General features: G+C 35.7%; 1 protein-coding gene across 1 annotated transcript in view; it reads left to right on the top strand.

Moving 5' to 3' along the window:
- EPRS1 (glutamyl-prolyl-tRNA synthetase 1) overlaps positions 1 to 15,707 on the top strand; it is a 67,093-nt gene that overhangs the window by 42,715 nt on the left and 8,671 nt on the right. The window contains exons 19-28 of the mRNA XM_061187304.1: positions 4,068 to 4,301; positions 5,436 to 5,698; positions 7,624 to 7,675; positions 8,154 to 8,363; positions 8,749 to 8,821; positions 10,136 to 10,215; positions 10,448 to 10,549; positions 11,599 to 11,754; positions 12,226 to 12,423; positions 12,896 to 13,069. Of these exons, the coding sequence (XP_061043287.1) occupies positions 4,068 to 4,301; positions 5,436 to 5,698; positions 7,624 to 7,675; positions 8,154 to 8,363; positions 8,749 to 8,821; positions 10,136 to 10,215; positions 10,448 to 10,549; positions 11,599 to 11,754; positions 12,226 to 12,423; positions 12,896 to 13,069 (1,542 nt within the window). The remainder of the gene's footprint in view (positions 1 to 4,067; positions 4,302 to 5,435; positions 5,699 to 7,623; positions 7,676 to 8,153; positions 8,364 to 8,748; positions 8,822 to 10,135; positions 10,216 to 10,447; positions 10,550 to 11,598; positions 11,755 to 12,225; positions 12,424 to 12,895; positions 13,070 to 15,707) is intronic.

Genomic DNA, 15,707 nt, shown 5'->3' with positions numbered 1-15,707 from the left:
TGGCCGTTTTAGCGCTGTAATTCCAGAGCTGAGTAGTTGCAACAGACTTGCAAAGCCTAATATATTTACTGTCTGGCCCGGGCCCTTTATTATTGAAAAGTCTTTCCCTTAGAGGAAAGACTTTTCAGAACCTTCATAGTTAAGGATTTTAAAAATTGAAGTAATGAATGGCAGCAAAATCAGATGATGACTACGTTGAATCAAAATAATAATCGGGCTTCCCTGGTGGTGCAGTGGTTGGGAATCCGCCTGCCAATGCAGGGGACACGGGTTCGAGCCCTGGTCTGGGAGGATCCCACGTGCCGCGGAGCAACTGGGCCCGTGAGCCACAACTACTGAGCCTGCGTGTCTGGAGCCTGTGCTCCGCAACAAGAGAGGCCGCGACAGTGAGAGGCCCACGCACAGCGATGAAGAGTGGCCCCCGCTCGCCACAACTGGAGAAAGCCCTCGCACAGAAACAAAGACCCAACACAGCCATAAATAAATAAATAAATAAATTTATTAAAAAAAAAATAATAATAATAATAATAATCCACAGTTGTTTGGTCTTGTCAAACCTCGTCTATGTTGAGGGGGTGCTGGTCACCTTTTACTTCTGCGCTGGCAGCATTTTAATTCACAGCACCTTGCATTTCATGCCCCCAGTAATTCATCTTAAATGTTTTGCCAACCTTTGCTCTTTTGTATTTTACACCAGTGTTTTTGGTTTTAAAACCCAAATCACAGTTTATCAAGAAAGGAGACACATTGTTATATCCCTTTGTCCATTAAACAGACTGTTCTAGAAAGCCACTACTCCTCACACCCACCCCAAATAGCCTTAAGAATTCTCAGGCCAAAAAATAAATGTCGTAGGCGGAGAAAATGAGAAGAAACAAACCCGTCTTTCCCTTGATGGTTTTGAGCTTCTTGTTTGGAATTTGTGTTAGTGGGTTTCTGCAATATTTGTATGTGGTACTTAATGCAAACTTACTTTTGCTCTAAGCAAGTATAAATCCAACCATCTTGTGAAACAAGACATTTCATAAGACTGACTTCAGCTGAAGGATCTTCTAGGAAAATCAGAGGAGTTTGTATTGATTTATTTGTGTCAGAAAAGTAACAGATACGTTGTGATGTAGGTAAGTGAACCAGATGAGAAACGGCAAAACAGGTGTTCTAATCCAGGTTGACTGAGGAGTCTGGGCCCTTTCCTGTGCTGTATTGGTTCCTGGGATCCAGGTTCAGTAAACGGGCTGTTTCTTACAGGCTTAAGCTAAACATAGATTTCTAATCCATTGATTCAGAGAAGAAAATGCCTTTCTTTGAAAACCTTCAAACTTTAAGTTTGCTAAATCTCCAAGCAGACTTTTTAATATGATACAAGCTTCGCACTCCCCCTCCCGCATTTGAAAGACTCCCTCTTCTGATTACCATTCACCACCAACCCCCGCCCCCGACCCCCCAACGAAGTGAGAATCTTTGCTTTGGGGAGTCGTCATTAATGTGTGGAGGTGTAATTCCCTCAGCTGTGTTAGTAAGGAGCAAAGGTGGGTGACTGTGAATAGAGTTGGAAAAAAATAAAGTTTGAAAAAAGTATTTTTTAAAGCTTTTTTCACTGATCGTTGAGGTGCTGAGGCCATTTTGAAAGGTTCTGTTCTTACTGTTTTGAATTGGTTAAGTTCTAGGTTTTTCTTTTTATTAAAGTTGCCTCCTTTCCCCATGGGGAAATGCTTCCATCTAGTGGCTGCCGCAAAAACAGTTTGTGTACTTTTCATGCATTCCAACCAGGTGTGTTCTCGTCCATTTTCTACATTTTCAGTCATGTTTTAAATCATTCTTTCAGCGTCATTTTTACTTCCTCAAATTCCCATCTTAAATCTTTACTGAAGTCTTTTTGTGGGCTGTTTCCATTCTTATTCATCCGCATCAACAATTATTTATTGAAAACTTCTTTCTTGTCTGTGTTGGCACATGTTAGGTAAGTTTAAGACAGTCTTTGTCCATTAAAGACTTAAGATCTATTAACAAGTGCTTTTTAACATTCTGCTGTTGTGTAATCTTGTACTACTGAGTAGTACTTTCCAATTTCTCTTTGTAAATGTCTTTTAATCCAGAAAGCTAGAATATTAAAAGAAATTATTTTTTTCTCATTCTATGAGACGTAGTCAAGTAAGAATCAAAGACCTCTTTTGAAAAAGCAGTGTTCATGGCATGTTAGTAAGATTAAATTGAACGTTGAAATTTAGATCATTGTCTCATACCTTCTATAATGCGATGCATACTATTGTGTTCAAGATGAAAGACTCTAGAATAAACCGTAGATTAAAATTCTCGCTCTACCACTTACTGTATAACTTTGGGTAAGGTACTTAATCTTTCTAAGCTTTTCTTCTTTCTTCTATAAAATGGATAAGGGTTGTTTTGAGAATTAAGTAAGATGGTCCATGTAAAGCACTTAGCATAGTATCTGGCACAGAGTAAATAGGCCATAAAATGATAGTAATTATGTTTTATATTGATAATTCTAATTCTTTCAAGAATCTTTAGGTACCTTCTAAATCATCAGATAAGACTGCATAGCAAGTAGTATGATTTCACTGTTTCGAAAAATAACCTGAATAATTTAGTTAACTAATAATAATTTAGTTGGAGAGGATATAGACATATATAGTTTTACTCCACTTTTAGAATATTTCATTCAGTAATGAAGTAGTTTGTCCATATTAATTTTCTCCTTTATAATATTTCAAATTGTAATCTTGCCACACAAGGGTTTTTCCTTTGTGAAATGTGTGCCATCTGACTTCAAACTCTAGTCAATACCTGCTTATAGTATAAAATGGAACTTCTTTCAAATAGACCTCTTTTTGTAGAAATGGTTACAGGAAAGTCCCTTAACTATTTTATGCCATTTTCTTTCTTCTAGCTTATGGAAGTTTCTTGATTCTTATGTGTCTGATTAACTATGTTCTTTTTCTTAGGATTTTGTTGTGGAAACATTCAGTTCTAAAGACAGAATATAAACAAGAGACAGGTCAGGAGTACAAATCAGACAACCTACTCATTTCTCTTTGCAATTTCTCCTCTTACCTTTACTTCCTCTGTGATGCCTAGTGTGGCAGACTCTAACAGGCAGCAAAACTGTATCATAAAGTATCGGACAAGGAAATGTCAGTTGCTGTTTTGTACATGCAAATTCTTTGAAGGTATACCGGTTATTCCTGTGTTCCTTTGACCCCCATTTTAGTATTCTTTCTGCTTGTGTTGGGTTCCTCTTAGCTATTTGGAGCACTGTTAGAACATAGCCATAAAACTTGGATAAGGTAATTGGGAGGCACTTTTTCTCTGTTTTGATTGATGCCTTGACTTTCCAGTGGTATAGTATATAGTATATAGTGTAGTTTGTGGTTAGATGGTATCACCATTCAGGTAAGGTGTCCAGCGTGGGCACTTTGCCTGTCCTTCTCTGCTGAAGTCACAAGTGTCTCAGTTGGGCTGAGTATTTCATTCTTTGTCATGATAATTCTGTTGAAGTATCAGAGGCTGATATATATAGGTGAATGTCTAATTAAAACCAACATACCTTCTCATTTCACTGTAAATTTTTAAGAGTGATGTAGCTATTCTTTAGTTGAGTCCATACTGTGGGGTTTTTTTTCCAGTGCTGTATTTAGTGTCTGTTTAATAGGCTGAAGAAAATAAGGATTCATATAGGCAAATTCTGATTTTGTAAATTCTGGCTCCACTGTTTACAGTCCCAGGGCTTGGAAACTGACAGTTTGCTGGGATGTTCTATAATTTGTTTACATATGTAAAGTGTAAAGTCACAGTATTATATGTGTATTTGCATTTATGTTTACTTTTATGATTTGTATATAGATTTATGATATTTATATTTTGAACTTTTCTTTAGCTTTCATCTGCTATTTTAGGCTGATGATTTAGCTCCTTTGTGCTTGGGTTTCTCCATGATGATTATTTACAGGGATATTTTGGTGGTAGTTAATGATTTTTAATAATCACTGAAATTTTCAGAAATTTCAGAAAGCATTAAATACTTATCTTTTTTTCCTCTTTTATCTCAGGCTAAAGTAAATGAAGCTGTAGAATGCTTACTGTCCCTGAAAGCTCAGTATAAAGAAAAAACTGGGAAGGAGTACGTTCCTGGTCAGCCCCCATCATCACAAAGTTCAGATTCAAGTCCATCCAGAAGCTCTGAGCCTCGTGGTCCAGAAACACCAGAAGCCAAATCACTTTTTGACAAAGTAGCTACTCAAGGAGAAGTAGTTCGAAAACTTAAAGCTGAAAAAGCTTCTAAGGTTAGTGTGGTATTATGTTTGTGTGTTTTTGTTTCTTACACTACAGGCCGTTTTCTTTGCCTGGAACCCTTTGTGTCCCGTCAGATTTGGCTAACTTCTACTCATGATGTTGGTTCTCAAGTCTTTCATCTTGCCTTTTAGAGAAGTGTTCGTTGATCCTAACCCCCATCCCCCATCCCCTATCCCCCATCCCCCATCCCCCATCCCCTATCCCCCATCCCCCATCCCCCATCCCCTATCCCCCATCCCCCATCCCCTATCCCCCATCCCAACTAGAGTGGCCTGGTCATTCTCATATGACACTGCCTTTCTCTGACATAACACTTAAATCGTTTAACAGCTAGTTTAATTGTTAAGTTGTCTGTTTCTCTCTTGTCTGTAAGATCCTTGAGAATAGGGACCTAGACCATATCAGTGCCTGGCATATTGTAGGCCCTCCATGCGTACTCTTTGTTTGACTCATTCTCCTAAAGCTCTGTCAATCTCAAATGGCAAGTTTTATCTTGAGCTCTAGTATAGTATGCGCTAGTTGTATTATCTTTATGGGAGGAGGATTTGTTGGTACCGATTCAGATGAGTGGAAAACAGTAAGTCGTTATAGGTTTTGAAGTTTAACCAGTAATATAGAAACTTGATTACTGTCATTTTTTATAACTGTGAAATGTTCAACTTATGTAATTTAATGACTCAACTTAAATTACAGTAGAATACATATTATATCCTAGTGCTTTCTAATAGGACTTTCTGAGATGATGGAAATGTTCTCTAACAGTTCTGTCCAGTACAGTAGTTACTAGCCGCAAGGGCTGTTGAGCCCTTGAAATGCGGCTACGTGACTGAGGAACTGAATTTTAAGTTTTATTTACTTTAATTTAAATTTAATCGGCCACATGTGGCCAGTGGCTATTCTTTGAACAGTGCAGTTATAGTACAGTTTTTTAGTCAGTATTTTCCAGTTCTGTTTCTGTTTCTCATGCTCTTTTATTCACTTTCAGTAGTGTGTATTTGACATTCTCCACCCCTACCTCATACCCTCTGCCTTTGTGTTTTCAAATCTGCTTCTAAAGTGTTGGACATTGGTGCTGAGACAGTGATTTGAATTAAATGCCCTTTTCTCTTTTTCTTTTATTAAAGGATCAAGTAGATACAGCTGTACAGGAACTCCTTCAGCTGAAGGCACAGTACAAGTCTCTGACGGGAGTAGATTATAAGCCTGTCTCTGCCAATGGGGCTGAGGAAAAAGATAAGAAAAAGAAAGAAAAAGAAAATAAATCTGAAAAGCAGAATAAAACTCAGAAACAAAACGATGGCCAAAAGAAAGACTCTTCTAAAAACCAAGGAAGTGGGCTGTCATCAAGTGGACCAGGGGAAGGACATGGACCTAAGAAGCAGACCAGGTAATAAAACGTGGAAACTTCATTTGAAGTGAAGCAAAGTTTTGGATGAAGTCAACTTTTAATTATTTTTTTAAAAAAACAAATTTTGGTTAGTTTGACTATCACATTAAATTGGAGAATGCTAAAGGTATAATGTCAGCAGAGAGCTTTTGTTCATTTTCTGTTTATTTATTTAAATAGGTAACACATTCGTTTGCTTGGTTCAAGCATCTTAGAATATAAAAAGTTCAGTGCAGTCTCACTCCGATGCTTCCTTCCCATCTTCCCAGTTCCTCCTACCACCATAATGAATTGGTAACCACTGTTACTAGTTTCTTCCCTATCCACTGAGAGATTTTCATTTGCTTACACAATTAAAAACAAATATATATGTGTGTGTATATATATATATATATATATATATTTTTTTTTCCCCCTCTTCTTCCTCCCTTGTAACACAATTGTTAGCCTAACTGTACACATTGTTTTGCACTTCAGCAGATTTTTCAGATGAAAATCTTTTGTGGGGACTAAACGAGAACTTTGTTCTCAATAGGCTTTTAAAATTGGTTAAATATAAAACAAAGCGGGTTTAAAGACAGCACTGTGGAACAGATGGTGTTTCAATATCTTCTAATCCATATGAACAATATGATTCCCCCATTATCCACAACCCAAAATTAGAGTGAACTTTATGTGAGGTTCACTCTAAGCTGAACCTAAGTTAGGCTGTTGTTAGCAACTACTGTTTAGAGGTACTTTGGTGTTAGATTTGTTTAGCTGAATTTCAAATTCTGCCTCTCATCACTCACAGTATACACACAGTGTCTCCTCAAACAAGAGAATACAACAGTTATTTTCTTTCCCATTGACTGGGTGATCAGCATTATAGAATAGTAGAAGTGAGAATAGAACTTCTCATTTTTTACCTTCTGACTGCTTGTGAAAGGGCCAGATTTCATGTAGGCATTTTGTTGAGATGTATCAAAGTGAAACAATGGAGAATTCAAACATAAATACATTAAGATTTTAAGCCAATAAAGCCTTGTTTGTAAACTCTAAAAAGATGTACCTTTTATAAAACATAACTAATGGGTAGATTTTTCTATGTGGATCATAAGACCACAATTTCCTGGATAATGGTTGGTGTTTCAATAAAAAGATTATTGTCTAGAATAGTTTTCTTTGATTTCTTAGAGTTTATTGCACAATCACCATCATTAATGACTTCAAACATTTTTTTTTAACATCTTTATTGAAGTATAATTGCTTTACAATGATGTGTTAGTTTCTGCTTTATAACAAAGTGAATCAGTTATACATATACATGTGTTCCCATATCTCTAGAATAGTTTTTTATTGCAGATCTAATTTATTTTGGAAGCATCTGTCTCTGCAACTTTTATTTACTGTGGTTAAAGGAAAAACTTATAGAAAAAAAACTTACATGTAAGGATATATATATATATACACACTTATATATTGACACATGTATACATATAGCCATTGTCTTTACTACTTTTTACATATTACTTTCAATGAGACACTGATCTTACTAACTATATTTTTATCTGGATTGAAACTGGCAAAAGATTCTTTTTATTTTTTAGTGAGAACACTATGTGAATAGGCTCTGTCTTTGCTACAAATACATTTCCTTATAAAGAACTTTGTAAAAGGAATGTCTGCATTAAAATCATAGCTTTTGTTACGCTTATTAGCTTTCCTAGCTTTTGGTGGATAGCATCACACGATCTTTTAAGAGATGATTGAACTGTTTTCTAGGTTAAGAACATCATGGGAATGAATATAGAAGAGATATAAATATAGAAATAACTCAGACTGAAGAAAAACCAAGCTATTTTGAGGTTTAGAGGTTTATTTCCATTCAACCACAAAGCAATTGCTGGATGAAGAGATTTGTATTTTATTTTTTATATCTGCAGGTTGGGTCTTGAGGCAAAAAAAGAAGAAAATCTTGCAGATTGGTATTCTCAAGTGAGTATGGGTTCAGTTGATTTTTATGTTTGAAATTTCTCAAAGGCTACTTTATATTTAGATTCTAAATCCAGACACAAAGTAATAATGCATAGTGCCTTTAATAATACATAGCATAGTCATGTAACATGTCAGATTTCAAAGCAATGTCACAGAAAGTATTGAATTGAGAAGTAGCCCTATGAGATAGTCATTATTTGATTTTTTTGTTTTGTTTTGTTTTTTTGCTGAGGTAAAGGGATTAGTCCTAAGTCACAAAATAGTAAAACAGCAGAAGCAAGGTTAGAATTCAAGTCATCTTAAGAATTTAGAGCCCTGGTGTTTCACAGTCTAGAATGATCCATTTTACACGCCCATTAAGAGGATGCGCCAACAGGGGAAGCCTCCAGACTTGAAGCTTGGCTATCATACTCTTGGCACTTATACTATAATTTTGGTTCAATTTAGGCTTCATAGACTATATTTTTCTTTTAAAAAGGTCATCACAAAGTCAGAAATGATCGAATACTATGATATAAGTGGCTGCTATATCCTTCGTCCCTGGGCATATTCCATTTGGGAATCCATCAAGGACTTTTTTGATGCTGAGATCAAGAAACTTGGTGTTGGAAACTGCTATTTCCCCATGTTTGTGTCTCAAGGTGCATTAGAGAAAGAGAAGACTCATATTGCTGACTTTGCCCCTGAGGTAAGTTAGCCTGCTTTATTTATTTTTGCAGTTTTCTGTCATGAACTCAGAAGTATATTTTCAGTTCATACTTGAATAGTAATTTAAAAGGCAAGTTACTGCAGCCAACTTAGAGAAATGTAAAGCCATTTAAAAAAAATTAGATTTCTTTCATCAGGGCAAGTCATGATTCTTTTTGTTACATTCACTAATTAACTGGCTTTTACTTTTCAGTAAACATTATAAAGACAGTAAGTATCTACCTTTTCTCACAGTGAACAGAAGCAGTTATTTTAACTTGCCTTAATTGATATAGCAAAACTTGAAATAGAGATTTGACTATATCTTTGCTCTTCCTCTGAAGTGCTGTTTAAAAAATGTATGAAAAATGATTTCATCTTACTAGGTTGCTTGGGTGACAAGATCTGGCAAAACAGAGTTGGCAGAACCAATTGCTGTTCGTCCTACCAGTGAAACAGGTGAGGATGGGCCTTGGAACACAGGAGAAAAGCTCATTGAACATTAGAGACAGCTTCTAGAGTTGAGTCTCACCTTTTATTTTGTGATATTTATAATCCTTATTGATGATACCAAGTTTAATGAATGTTGATGAAGATGAATGCAGACTTAAGTGGCGTAGAATTTTATTCTCTGTACAGTATTCATTGTGGAGCTGTTTATCATTAGGATAAAGATTTTTTTAAAGCACTTTTAAATCATTTTTAATTTCATGCTCTAATTTTTCAGAGCTTTCCAAGAAGTTTTATTCTTGGAATAGTTTTTATTCTTGGAATTGATTATAAAATTGCAAACACTAATGTTTAATGCCTTATTTTCTTCAAATTAGTCATTTTAATATTACATTTACATTTATATAGGGATTTTATAGGTTACTAAGTGATTTCATTTACACCTTGTATTATTCTAACAGTAGTGTAGTTAGGAAAGTAGGGACAGCTATTGTTATTTCCATTTTGCAGGTTAAAAAAAAGATCTCTGAAGGGTTAAATGATTTTCCTAAAATTGCACATAATAAATGGGAGTACCTCTTGGAAATTTTGAGTCTTTGGGCTTGTCACTGTCTCCAAAGGGATTATCTATCTTTAGAGTTAAGGATTGTTTGCTTTTTATTTGATACTTTTAGCGATACTCTTGTATAATAGTATAATGATGTATTATTAAAATTATGACACCAGCTTTTTTTCACATACCAGATTGGCAAAGTTATATTTTGTTTTACTAATTATAGATAATCCTGAATAGGCTATGATAAGAAAGGCACCTTCACTTAAATTAGCAGTTAATGGCAAGAGGTTTCAGACCCTGGGTAGATACATCAGATGGATTTAACCTAAATTCTGCTTCTAATTCTGGATTCAGCAAGTGATTTAACTTCTCTAAGCTCAGCTTCCACGTTGTCAATATTGAGATTATGATATCTATTTCGTGGGTTGAATGTGAGGATTGAACAGGATAATGAAAGGAAAGAACTTAACATAGAACACAGTATATACTATAAGATCTTCACTTAGTGTTTTTAGAAGTAAAACAGCCGAAAAGCTATCAAATTAAATGTAAATCTCATTGTGAAGAAAATAAAATACGGTCAGTTATAGGCGGACTTATTCCCTTGACTAATTCGTTTGATGAAATACAATACCGTTCACTTACCTGCACAAGCATAGCATTTTAATTCCTATTAATTACGTTTCCTGTTTAACGCTAACCAGCCTTCAAAGGGGAATAAAACCTTTAGTGACTAACTCTGCCTGTATTTTCCTGTGTCTTTTCAGTAATGTATCCTGCATACGCGAAATGGGTGCAGTCCCACAGAGACCTGCCCATCAGGCTCAATCAGTGGTGCAATGTGGTGGTAGGTGCACACCCCTTCTTACATTCTTTCATTATTCTTCTTATTCATTTAAAAACACACACACACACGGTTTTTTTTTCTTGTTTTTATATTCAAAGGATTGGGAGTATGGAAGCATTTTTGAAGTATTTTGGATTACAATTATGATTTCTTATTACTTACCATATAAAGTTGTTAACCAAAAATTGAAAAGCTCTCTCTAAAGATTAAATTGTGTTCTTGCCTCTTCCAGCGTTGGGAGTTCAAGCATCCTCAACCTTTCCTACGTACTCGTGAATTCCTTTGGCAGGAAGGGCACAGTGCATTTGCTACATTTGAAGAGGCAGCAGAAGAGGTATAACAGTTGTCTTCCATATTAATTATGTTCTAATTCTTTGTCCAGGCTGTGCTTTTTCCCTCCCCTCCAGCTGTAAGTAATGCAGTGCTATCTATTTACATAGTAATCATTCAGTAAATAACTGTAAGTTGAAATTTGGTCTGATCTCAAAATGACATTAAAAGATAATTTCCTGGTATAAATTATTTTGTTCCTTAAAATTTATGTATCTGTTACAAGAAAAAACAAGTTAATTCAAATGTACGTGGACTTAAGAAACTGCTTACTGAAATTTTATTAGAAAATGTGCTGTTTTAAATTTTCAGATGAAAATAGTTTTGGACTTCAATGTATAGAAGAAATTATAATCCCATGGGTGAAATTAATTATTCTTCAGGAGATTTTTTACCTTTGTTACTGTGTATCTTTCATAAGCATTTATTTTCTCTTATATTCTAAAGTTATTTATATTTTAAAAAATTATTCCACTTATTTGCATACTGCTTTGTTGAATGTTTTAATAAATTCACACTGGCTGCTTTGACCTTTCCATAAAAAAAGATTTTTATTGTTTGAAGTGCTTTTCCCACCACAATTAGTTTTTTTTTCCTTTTCTTTTTTAATACATTTATTTATTTTATTTATTTTATTTTTGGCTGCGTTGGGTCTTTGTTGTTGCTGCACGGGCTTTCTCTAGTTGCGGCGAGCGGGGGCTACTCTTCGTTGCAGTGCGCAGGCTTCTCATTGCAGTGGCTTCTCTTGTTGCAGAGCACGGGCTCTAGGCGTGTGGACTTCAGTAGTTGCGACATGTGGGCTCAGTAGTTGTGGCTTGCAGGCTCTAGAGCGCAGGTTCAGAAGTTGTGGCGCATGGGCTTAGTTGCTCCGCGGCACGTGGGATCTTCCCGGACCAGGGCTCGGACCCGTGTCCCCTGCACTGGCAGGCAGATTCTTAACCACTGCGCCACCAGGGAAGCCCCACAATTAGTTTTAAATACTACAGTTTTTATAGATCTATCATCAATAAATATACCATAAATTTGAACACTTCATTTAAAACGTTGTTACAGGTTTTGCAGATACTTGACTTATATGCTCAGGTATATGAAGAACTCCTGGCAATTCCTGTTGTAAAGGGAAGAAAGACTGAAAAGGAGAAATTTGCGGGAGGAGACTACACAACTACAGTAGAAGCATTTATATCTGCCAGTGGAAGAGCTATCCAGGTATCAAACTGCTGCATAGGATTCCTAGGTGACTGTAAGCATAGCCTGTGGGCAGATCTGACAAGTTTCTTCTGTCATCAGAGAAGTAGACTCTTAAAAATCAGTATATCACATGCTTTCTAAGGCCATATTATAGTTTCAGGCTAATTTGTCCCATTCCCTGTAAATCTCCAAGGTCAGTTAAATCAAGGCTTATATCCTGAATTACCAAAGCATGGATCTTTTAAAAACCTTTGTAATTAAAGTAACTCCTATAAGAGGGGCTGCTCATAGCTGTATGCTACTATATATTTTTTGACTAATCTTCGTCTCTTTGTTGTATCAGTTATGCTTTAAAAACTTATTTAATATAAAAAATCAGGGAAGATAAAGCAGGTCTAGCGCCATTTTAAGGTGTGTGATCTTAACAGTAATTATTTTCAAAGGCATTAATAGGTTATTAAAATTAAAAGATGTGTTTCTCTATTTTAGGGAGCAACATCACATCATTTAGGGCAGAACTTTTCTAAAATGTTTGAAATCATTTTTGAAGATCCAAAGACACCAGGAGAGAAGCAATTTGCCTATCAAAACTCCTGGGGCCTGACAACTCGAACTATTGGTGTTATGACCATGGTTCATGGGGACAACATGGGCTTAGTATTACCACCCCGTGTAGCCTGTGTTCAGGTAAGGAAAATATTTCTGTTTATCATTTCTTTTATAAAATACAAGCCATACTTAGCGAAGAAAATTTTAAAGTGTGATTTTTTTTTCTGAGTGTCATTCAGGTAGATTTCGCTGATACAGAAACAACGTAGAATACAGTCTAGAGCTTGCTATTGTGTAACTATGTATATTATTTGTGTTACTTTTTTTTACTCTTAATTTTTTTACCTACTTTATAAAAATTTTAGAAATTATTTTTTGAATAATGATTTATAATAGGTTAAATGAAAAACAAATGTATTTAACATGGACAAACAATATGCAGCTATTAAATAGTTGCTAGATAATCTGCATAGATTAGAAACCATACAGGTTGATTTATGTGAAGGTTTATAGTCACCTGGATACTCCTGGATACTAGGTGGTGATGTGACTTCATTACTTCCATATACTGCTCCTTTGTATAAATTTGTGATACTGTGCTGGATTCTAGGTGGTGGTTATTCCTTGTGGCATTACAAATGCACTTTCTGAAGAAGACAGAGATGCTCTGATTGCAAAATGCAATGATTATCGAAGGCGGTTACTCAGTGTTAATATTCGAGTTAGAGCTGATTTGCGAGATAACTATTCACCAGGTTGGAAGTTCAATCACTGGGAGCTCAAGGTAAATTCTTCAGTTGCATATTTTACTCCCATGCTCCCAATTTGGATTTTTGTTACGTTAGAATTAAAGTGATCGTGAAGAGCTTGTTTATGGTTAATAAACCTCATATGGTTGTTACTAAAATGTTTATATCAAGAATTCATAAAATAAATACGTTATTTAAATAGACTATCAGAGTAGTGGTGCATGGGCATCAACTAGCTGTCATTGTTACAGCTAATCAGAGATTAATTTCATACTTGGTTTTTCACACCACATTGTTTCACAGCAGTTTGTTGATTTTTATTTTCTATATTCAAGGCTAGTCTAAATTCTGGTTTAATGTTTTTGATATAACTTTTATTTGTTGCACATTGTCATTAATAGATGATCTGTATTCTTTATTCCATTTTTCAAACGTCTGGGATTTAACTTTTTTCTTACGATGAAACGGGATCTTGTTAGAAGTAGCAATTAGGAGTCAAGAATTTATAAACTCATATTACAGGCAGTGGATGAGAAGGTGTAGTGACATTGCAGCTTCAGTCTTTCAAATATGGAAGCTCAGTAATACTGGGATTATTCAGTGTACATGTCGGGTTCCCAAAGTTGCTAATCTTTATCCCTTTATTTGTTTTAAATGGCCCCTAAGATAAATCTCTGTGCTGAAGAATAGTAGTTATATTGATACTGCTTTCCTTTTTGTAATATATCTTTTCCTTTAACGAAGGAAAAAATTTATTACTCTCTTACCTTTAATGAAGACTTTAAAGGTGAATATTTTCTCTGTAATTTCCCTTTAATTGCAGTTTTTTTTACTTACTTTGAAATAGTGGTTGTGTGATTGCAGTAATACCTTGCTAAACCCATTTGTACTTGCCTGAGGTACCAAAAAGAAACCTGTTCCTTGCTACTAGCTGGATTGAAAGGGAAGAACAAAAGTCATCCACACTTACTTCTGTGTCTCTCCTCTTTCCCTTTCTCTTTCATCTCACTCCTCCTCCTCGGACTGACTTGACTTTGTCTCTGTCCCTCTTCTTTGCAGTACCCTGGTGAACCTGTACTGTGTGGGGGAGGCATCTTAGTATGACTTGGCTCCGCTGCAGCTTCCTTGTCTACAATAGTTAGGAAAGAAAACAAAGTTCCTAAGTTCTAAACTTGGGGCCGAAAATTAAAGAACAATGAGAAAGAGAGTTCGTTAGCTAGTGAAAAGTACTGCTAGTGCATTTAAGGCCAGGAATTTCCGAGGAAAGAAAACAGTTTGGGAGATCTAGATGCATAATTATTCGATAGTGATTCACGTTGTAAAGTGTGTGCGTGTGTGTGTGTGTGTGTGTGTGTGATTTATGTATTGTGAGGCTCACCCAGATTAATAAATGAGGTGTATGGTTTGGTTGCCAGACTAGGACCCAGCGACTGACTCCCATAACTCTTCGTTAGAAAATAGGGGAAAATAGGAAATAGAAAGGGGAAAATAATATGAGTGAATTAACTACTTTTTTTTTTACTGTATTGGATTATTAAGATAATTTTGTGTTGCTGTTGAAAGCCAAACAAAAAACAAGAGTCCCTTATAAGTAAATTCGTAACTAGTTACTTAGAAAAACTGCCAACAAAATACATGCCTCTTGTATGACTTGACCTCAGATGATCTTTCCACTTTTGTTTTCCGTTATCCCCTTTCATAGATCTTTTCTCTCTTCTCAGTCTATTTTTCCACCTCTGTGTCTTTGCTTGTGCTGTTTCTTCCACTTGGGTTATAAAATTTTTTATCATGAAACAAACACAAATTTACAATAAAGGAAGTACAGTACAAAAATTTTTTTCCCTGCCTGAACCATTTGAAAACAAGATGCTACCTTGATGCCCCATCACTCTACAAACATGTTCTCCTGTATAATCACAATAAAGCCTGTAAAATTAGGATGTTAACATTGAGACTTATTGCCATCTAATTCTAGGACCCGTTCAGGTTTTGTGAGTTGTCCAACTAGTGTCCTTCATAGCAGAAGGATCTAGTTCAGAATTATGTGTTGCATACAGTTATCATGCCCCTTTAGTCTCTTTTAGTCTGGAATAGTTCCTTAGTTTTTCTTTAGTTATCATGGTCTTGACATTCCTCACTAGCTTTTTACTTAATTAAAATTTTTTATGGGCCCATGGTTTCTGAGATTATTCAGTGGGTTATAATCTGTTACTATTATTATTTATTTTGATGCTCAAATTTGTCTTTTGTGGGACCAGTAGGATCCCTTAAAGCTAACTTTTGTGTTCTTTAGCACGTCCTTGCTTTTTGGCAGAAGATCTTGTAGGGTTTATCTTGTTCTCTCTCTCTCCCCCAACTCTGCAATTAGCCATATCTCTAAGAAGCCCTGGTTCTTTTTAGGAAAGAATGGTATTTAGTGTGGGTGTGCCCATCACTTTTGAGCTCTCATTGCTTCCAAGCCTTCTCAGTAGATGGGGCTATGGAATGCGTGTGCGTGTGTACATACACACACACACGTACGTACATACTCACATGTATTTACATCTATTTTTCTGTATCCATTATGTAATTTGATAACCGTGAGTTCACACTGATACCTTCAATTCCAGTCAAAACCCACGTGACCCCATCTAGTTTTCTCCCATTCCATATTTTAACTCTCTTCTCTGACAG

Source organism: Eubalaena glacialis, chromosome 3 (assembly GCF_028564815.1).
Source record: "Eubalaena glacialis isolate mEubGla1 chromosome 3, mEubGla1.1.hap2.+ XY, whole genome shotgun sequence".
Lineage (NCBI taxonomy): Eukaryota > Metazoa > Chordata > Mammalia > Artiodactyla > Balaenidae > Eubalaena > Eubalaena glacialis.
Note: the sequence above shows the minus strand (reverse complement) of the source record. Positions and strands in the feature narration are given on the sequence as shown.